General features: G+C 43.1%; 1 protein-coding gene across 1 annotated transcript in view; it reads right to left on the reverse strand.

Annotated features, from left to right (window-relative positions):
• Nucleotides 1–683: 683 nt before the first annotated feature.
• The window catches only part of ptchd4 (patched domain containing 4), a 73,796-nt gene continuing 66,503 nt past the window's right edge, over nt 684–7,976 (reverse strand). The window contains exon 3 of the mRNA XM_037685295.1: nt 684–2,385. Within this exon, the coding sequence (XP_037541223.1) occupies nt 710–2,385 (1,676 nt within the window). The 3' untranslated portion in view covers nt 684–709. The remainder of the gene's footprint in view (nt 2,386–7,976) is intronic.

A 7,976-nucleotide genomic window follows, 5' to 3' on the forward strand; every position in this document is an offset into this window, starting at 1 on the left:
TTCGAATCAAGCTGACGATCTTCCACATACTGCAACACAGCACTGACTTCACTTTCAACCTCTTCTTCTCTCACTGTAGCCCACATTTACCCCTCTCTTAGCTAAACCTCCTCACAACGCAGTGTGCAAGATAATTCTTCATAATGGACACAGTGTACGCCATCTGCCTGGTCTAGCTGTTTTTATTATTACAGAAAAGCATGCAGCGTGCTTTCTGCCCACGGTTTATTCACTGATATTAGATGTGAGAAGTAAAGTGCATGTGCAGCCATATTTGCTAAGTTTAACTTTTGACTCTGACTGATTTCAACAACTGGTCGGAGACTTATTACCCTTATGTGTTTGTATGATGACTGCAGAACATCTACACAAAATTGGCAACTTTGATACAAACTAGAATTTTATAAAGATTTAGCAGGCAAGTTTGGACAACTAAGTAGTTTTTATGTAACTATAAGTCAGAAATAAATTTAAAACCATGAACAAACGAGAGTTTGTGCAAATGAGATATACTGTTCAGATTGAAGGATTGACGACTGACTAAAAGGGCTGCACTTGACTCTAGCCAGCTTAGCTTCTATTGTGTGAGAGTGACAACTCAGGGAACACCTCAGACATCCTTGTGCCTACAGAGGTGCCTCAGCATCTGAGAGTTCACCCAGTCCACCAATACCTGGTGGGTACTAACCCTCCTAACATGAATAATTACTCAAACATTTGTCACGTGATCAGGATTCTCCCTGACTTCGATGCACTCTATCTCCTCTCTTTCTCTCTCCCTCTCTCGCTCCCTTTCCCTTTCCCGCTCTTTCCGCTTCGCTCTTTTTTTTTTCTTATGTCTCTTTTTGGATGGCGGGAAGAAGGTCAGGAAGACAGGCAGGATGACGAAGCAGTGCAGCAAAGTGCAGCCTGCAGTGAGTAGGGAGCACTTGAACAGTGTGTAGGTCAAATTGGAAGGCACAAACACTAGAGGCATGATCCCGATCACAAAGCAGGATGTGTTCTGCAAGATGGCCGCCCCATGCTCCTCCAGTGCCAACTTGATGCACTGTGTCCTTGTGTGCTCTGTAGCAAGCACAAAAGTGTACAGGTGTGGTGCACAGTGATCCATGGCAAAATTGAGAGTGTAAATAAGGCACAAGATGGAAATGCTGTCCATGCCGACATTCCAGAGGGTCATCAAACCTAACACACCCAGCTCCACAGATGTCACTGTGAGAATGAGCCAGAAGTTCCCCAAGGGGTTGATGACCAGGAAGAAAGTGAGGATGAGGATGGTGAGTACGCTGAAACCTGAGGTCAGAATGGGTGAGATGACGGACGAACTGTAGCGATCCATAAAAACAAATGTGGGATTAAAGGCAATGAATTTGATGCTGTTGATCAGCATCAAGGGACGGAGCTTTTCCAAAAGCTCCACCACCTCCTCCCGCTTCTTCTCTGTGGTCCGTGCTACCAAGTACATCCGTGATGCAATGATGTCGTATTCGTCAGTCTCACGGTTCTTGGAGAAGATGATGTCCTCTGTGAAGTGCTGGTACTCCGGGCTGCGCAGGAAAGAACCCTTTAAAATATTGATGAAGTCACTCTTTGTTGATGCACTCACATTTACCAACCGCAGGTAGTGGAAAAAGTTATCTATCCAGGAAATCTTGTTGAAGCCATGACTCAGAGTCTTCAGGTGCTCCTGCACTGTGGAGTTCCAGTACTCAATGGGTTCATAAATGTAAAACCCAATCACAGGACTATAATTACTGAAGTACTTCTGTTGGGTCAGAGCATATGAAACACTTGGTGAGTTACTGGCCAAAAGGTTTACGATATTTGATCCATCACTTATTTGTAAACATCCCATGAATGAAAACGAGGCATAAATGAGATATAATATGACCACAAATGGTTTCACATAGGTGTTGGTAATCCACTCCGTGTAATGTTCTCGTAGGAAGTGCTGGATGAAGTGATTCTGGTATGGTACACTGTCATGATGTGTGGAGAGGTCATGGCCATCACTCATCATGGTTTTAAACCACGTTGGCTGGCGGTCCAAGTACTCCACTGACGGGATCTTACAACAGAAGACACTGTGGTAGCGGTTCTGCTCAAGCTGTCCTGCAAACACTAGGCAGGAGCCATAGAAAGAGAATACATAGAAGTAGTTCACCAGGATGGCTACGCACATGCACTGGCAGAAGATTTTCACCGACTCAATGTTCGTAAAAGGGCTAGCTCCCATGCCAAAAGTGATGATGTAGAGAGAGCTGGTCATTGTGTAGCACACCATCACATCAGCAAACGCATCAGCCACACGCTCCTTGAAGGGCAAGTTTTCTCTTGTTCTCCTCCAGCCTGCCAGCAGTTCAAAGACGCCTTTGGTTCCATGACCTAAAGGACAAGAGAGAATGGGTTAGCACATGCAGCTTTAAACAGCAGGTTTAAGATAAGTGTCATATTTGCAAACAGTCACAAGTAAAATACTTGTGTTTGTCTGGGAGAGTTTAGAACTCTTTTTCAAACCAACAAGAAACTTTAGCAGCTTTCACAAAGCGCTTAAAGCACGAGAAGCATTTTTGTGATCTTATTTATAAAAGACTGAGGCAACATGGAGAGTTAGAATCAACTTACTGCTGTTACACCTCTGAGCTACCAAGTGATGTAATAGTAGAATCACAATGGTACATATTTGAAAAGATAAGCTGCATTGACGTAGCTTGACACTGTGATGTAGTGATGACAGAGGGTATGTGTCATTGAAGATGCCCGCCACATATTGTATGCATAGATTTTATGTCTCTAAGACAAGCTTGCGATATGAGTAACTGATTGGTTGCACCAGGTTTCATGGACAAACAAAACTGAGTATCATCAAGGCAGACAAGAAAAAAATTGGTCTGCCAGAAGAAAATCAACAATTGTGTCTTATCTGAATCTCATCAAACTTCTCCTAGGACATGGGTAACTAGGGACAAAAAGCTCCGTCTATCGCAACCACCCCCCCCCCCAAAAAAAAAAAGAACTGTGCAGGCTATCTGAACTGCCAGATGAATAACAACATCAGTACTGTGGCCTATCTGAAAGTGCTCATGGACAAATCTCAACGTCTTGACGTCAAATGCATATGTAATGTGTTTATAAATGTGCTGCTAGTAGAGTTATTTGATGTCTCAAACCATGTCCTGATAGGACAAGATGTGAAGAGATCTTTTTTCTAATACCACTATCTATCCTTATGGTTCTTACCCTTTTTCTATCTAAAAGTATTCTGATAAAGAATAAGGGGCCGCACTTTTTAGCAGCAGCAACATGAACGCCGCCCATCTTTCGGACGACTGTACGAATATAATCTCACTGTATTTCGGTACAATGATAATAAATAATAAATGATTCAGATCAGCATAACAAAGAAAATCTATCCTGTGCTGTTCAATATCTTTATCTAATGGAAGCATATACTGTATAATGTAATGAGTATTTGTCCAAGCAATGAACCCTGAGGAACTCCATGACTTTCACAAAGCACTGTATATAAGAAGATTAAGCAAAAAGAAGATTCATTATCAATAATATTACAATACTACAACAAAACAAAAAATGTGTGAACACGATAATTGACTAAATTGACAGAGCAATTTCTTTCCTATTAATAGAAGTTTAAAGTTGTACTCACAATACTCTTTTATAGCCCAGAACCCAAAACCATGAGGTCCATTCATGGGAGTCAGATCTGTGATTTTTCTCACCAAGCTCAAAAGTAATAGACATTCAAAACTCAGAGTGCCAAAGACAGAACAAAACCACCCACACTGGAACACCCGCTTACCCTCACACTGTGCCAGTGTGCGCCACATAGCTGGGAGTAAACGTGCTCCTGCATGAAACTGCTAACGGGCAATCAGTTTGATGATTTTCATCCACAGAAATAGTGTAGTATGAGTGAACAGTGTATTTCACTTATCCAGGGGTTTTAGTGCCAGCATCTAAAAATGTTACTTACAGATATAGCTGGTGGACAGGAAAGTGTGTGTGAGTAAGTGGGTGGATGGTGGGTGGGGGTTTACTATCCTTGACAGTATAATAAATTTCAACCTGTTTGACACAGAGGAAAGAAGTTAATTAACTATAAAGGATTAGGCCTATGTAATGAGTCAGCAAAATGGCTATTCTTGCTTTTAGTTTTATTAGGCCTTCCTGCAAGTTAATTAGTTACTGTCACTTGGTTTAGAAGCAGTGCAGAGAGAGGTAATGCAAAACCTTTGTGTTTGCATCATAACCAAGGGTCTCTGCATCACTTTGCTTCATAGACTATCAAATGGAATGGAAAGAAGCAATCTAGACATAAATAAAAAGGCACTAGGATTCATCAGGATGTTATATTGCCAGCAGATGAAAGTGAATGACAAGGAGTATATATAATTCCTGCTTGAAATCACATCTAAAACCCTGAAGAAAATCTCTAAGCATTAAATTGTCTGGTAAAAAAAAAAGACCCCTGTGGTTTTATAATCCTAGCATTTAGATATACTTACATTAACCATAAGAATACCAAATTATAATTTCATATTGATCCCACATCCCTTAGTATTTTGTAAACCTATCTATATTATGGCTATATTCAGAAAACAAGTGGTATGCTGATGTCTCCCGTCACTGAGGAATGTGAATAGTGAATGTTTGTAATTTTTGAGATGAGTGTTTTTGTGGACTGCAATTGAACAGGATGTCCAAGTAAACCAACCATCCATCCATTTTCTTCCGCCTATCCGGGGTCGGGTCGCGGGGGTAGCAGCCTAAGTAGGGAGACCCAGACTTCCCTCTCCCCAGCCACTTGGTCCAGCTCCTCCGGGGGAATCCCGAGGCGTTCCCAGGCCAGCCGAGAAACATAGTCCCTCAACTGGCTCCTCTCAATGTGGAGAAGCAGCGGCTCTACTCTGAGTCCCTCCCGGATGATCGAGCTTCTCACCCTATCTCTAAGGGAGAGCCCAGACACCCTGCGGAGAAAACCCATTTCGGCTGCTTGTATCTGAGATCTTGTTCTTTCGGTTGTAATAGGACATATATCTGTGATATGTTATCCATAAATTAAACGGATTCTTTCATTTTTCTGGACTGAATAATATCGTGCATTGAATAATTAAAAGTAACGTGAGACGTTAATTTTCTTTGACCCATCAAATGAATGCGGTCATTTATTAACAGAATCAAAGTTTAACATCAAACATTTACATTAATTTGGCAAAATTGAAAATAACAACAGCTTAAGTAATTAGCTTTACAGTCAGGAAAACCATACGGCCATGATTTTCCTTTGCTTCACAACAGACATTTCTGAAAATATCTGGAATGATTTCTAGCAAGATAGAAGAGTTTAAAGATGGAAATGAAGTTTAAGTTGAGAGAGATGGGTGAGGGAATTTGTCTGTTATAACCAGAACAACACGCTCCTTTGGACCAGCTTAACCAACGGTACACTTTGCGGTTGAAGATCGACTCGTTTACCTTTGCAGACGATAGTTCGGCCTCGGCGTAGAGTTCTCTTCAAACGCTTTCCAGCGTCTCCGTAAGGATAGTAGGGAACCGTTCAGAGTCGTGAGATCATCCCAGAACAGACATTTCATAGTTCCTCTGAACTTCTCTCGTTCAGCTTAGTTGCCTTTTCTCCAGCATTCTGAACTCTGCTGCTCTCGGAACTAACTCACAGCATTCTCTCAGCGTTCTTCTCCCCTGAACTAGGAAGTGTTAAGCCTTTTAAAGAGGTCACTTCCGGTTCATTTGAGAACTTCCTGATTGGTCGATTGACCAAACAGGGGTGTGTTTTAGTGATGTAAGAGGTTATTAAAAGTCAAGGGAAAAAGATTAGATTGTTTAAGAACAGACAGAAGATTGTTATGAAGAACCGAGACTTCGTGGAGTCAATTCTCTAATATCTTTCTGTAAAAGTTAAACATGACATTTCTTTTCCAGTAAACTTGCAGTTGACCGAAACTTGACCTTTGACCAACTTACACTGGTGTCTTAGACAGAAGATCAAGAAAAAATGAATAATTACTCTGTAACAGACCTTAACTTGATTTCTACTTTGAATGAGGATTAAAAATCATTAACTGTTTCACAGTTGATTTAAAATGAGTAGTTCACTTCAACATTTAAAAATGGTTTGAACTAAACACACTTTTGATTATCACGACATTTGTAAAATAGTAATGATAATAAAAAAGAGAGTGTTCTTTCAATTGATCAGTGCAGGACACTTAGAAAGTCTCTGGGTGAACTTAATCTTGTGTTTTTGGACTCAAATCAATGAAATACAGTTCTTGTCCCAGGAAGGCCCTCAAGGCCAGATTTGACCTGAGGCTTAGTTCACTACACAGTCACAACCTAAAGCTCATGACCATAGATGAGGGTAGGAACATAGATCGATCGGTAAATTGAGAGCTTCGCCTTTTGACTCAGCTCTCTCTTCACCAAGACAGACCTGTACAGCGCCCGCTTCACTGCAGATGCTGCACCTATCCGCCTATGGATCTCACGTTCCATTTTTCCCTCATTCATGAACAAGACCCCAAGAAATTTGAACTCCTCCACTTGGGGCAGGACCTCCTCCCTGACCCGGAGAGGGCACTCTACCCTTTTCCGGCTCAAGACCATGGCCTCGGATTTGGAGGAACTGATCTTCATCCCGGCCGCGTTGCACTTGGCTGCGAACTGCTCTAGCGAAAGCTGTAGATCACGAGCTGTTGAAGCCAATAGGACCACATCATCTGCAAAGAGCAGAGACGCAATCCTAAGGCCACCAGAATGGATCCCCTCAACACCTTGGCTGCGCCTAAAAATTCTGTCCATAAAAGTTATGAACAGAATAGTTGACAAAGGGCAACCTTGGCGGAGTCCAACTCTCACCTGGAACAAGCCTGACTTACTGTCGGCAATGCGGACCAGGCTCTGACACTGGTCATACAGGGACCTAACAGCCCGTATCAAAGGGCCTGGTACCCCATACTCCCAGAGTACCCCCCACATGGTTCCCCGAGGGATGCGGTCGAATGCCTTCTCCAAGTCCACAAAACACATGTAGACCGGTTGGGCAAACTCCCGCACACCCTCCAGGACTCTGCTGAGAGTGTAGAGCTGGTCCAGTGTTCCACGACCAGGACGAAAACCACACTGCTCCTCCTGAATTCGAGGTACGACTATCCAATGGACCCTCCTCTCCAGAACCCCCGAATAGACCTTACATGGGAGGCTTAAGAGCGTGATCCCCCTGTAGTTGGAACACACTCTACGGTCCCCCTTTTTGAATAGGGGGACCACCACCCCGGTCTGCCAATCCAGGGGAACTTCCCCTGATGTCCACGCAATATTGCAGCGTCGCATAAACCAACACAACCCTACAACATCCAGAACCTTAAGGAACTCTGGACGAATTTCATCCACCCCTGGGGCCCTGCCACCAAGGAGCTTTTTAACCACCTCGGTGACCTCAGCACCAGAGATTGGAGGGTCCGACCCAGAGTCCCCAGACTCCACTTCCTCAGTGAAAGATGTGCCGTGGGATTGAGGAGGTCTTGAAAATATTCTGCCCACCGACCCACGACATCCCGAGTTGAGGTCAGCAGCACACTACCCCTACTATAAACAGTATTGGTGGTGTACCACTTTCCCCCCGAGACGCCGGATGGTGGACCAGAATCGCCTCAAAGCCATGTGGAAGTCATTCTCCATGGCCTCTCTGAAGTCCTCCCATGCCCAAGTTCCAGTACCCATCAGCTGCTTCTGGGGTCCCACAGGCCAAAAGGCCTGGTACCAACAGTAACTATATAAACAGCGCTATATAAGCGCCGTGAAAGACGCTTAATTGCGCGACACAAAGAATCGATAATGAAATTCATTGCCAACGCTTTTAATCATCGATTTTTATCAATTTTATCGATTCGTTGTTGCAGCCCTACTATATATATATATATATATATATATATATA

This window comes from Nematolebias whitei, chromosome 12 (assembly GCF_014905685.2).
Source record: "Nematolebias whitei isolate Nwh7 chromosome 12, NemWhi1, whole genome shotgun sequence".
NCBI classification, from domain to species: Eukaryota; Metazoa; Chordata; class Actinopteri; order Cyprinodontiformes; family Rivulidae; genus Nematolebias; species Nematolebias whitei.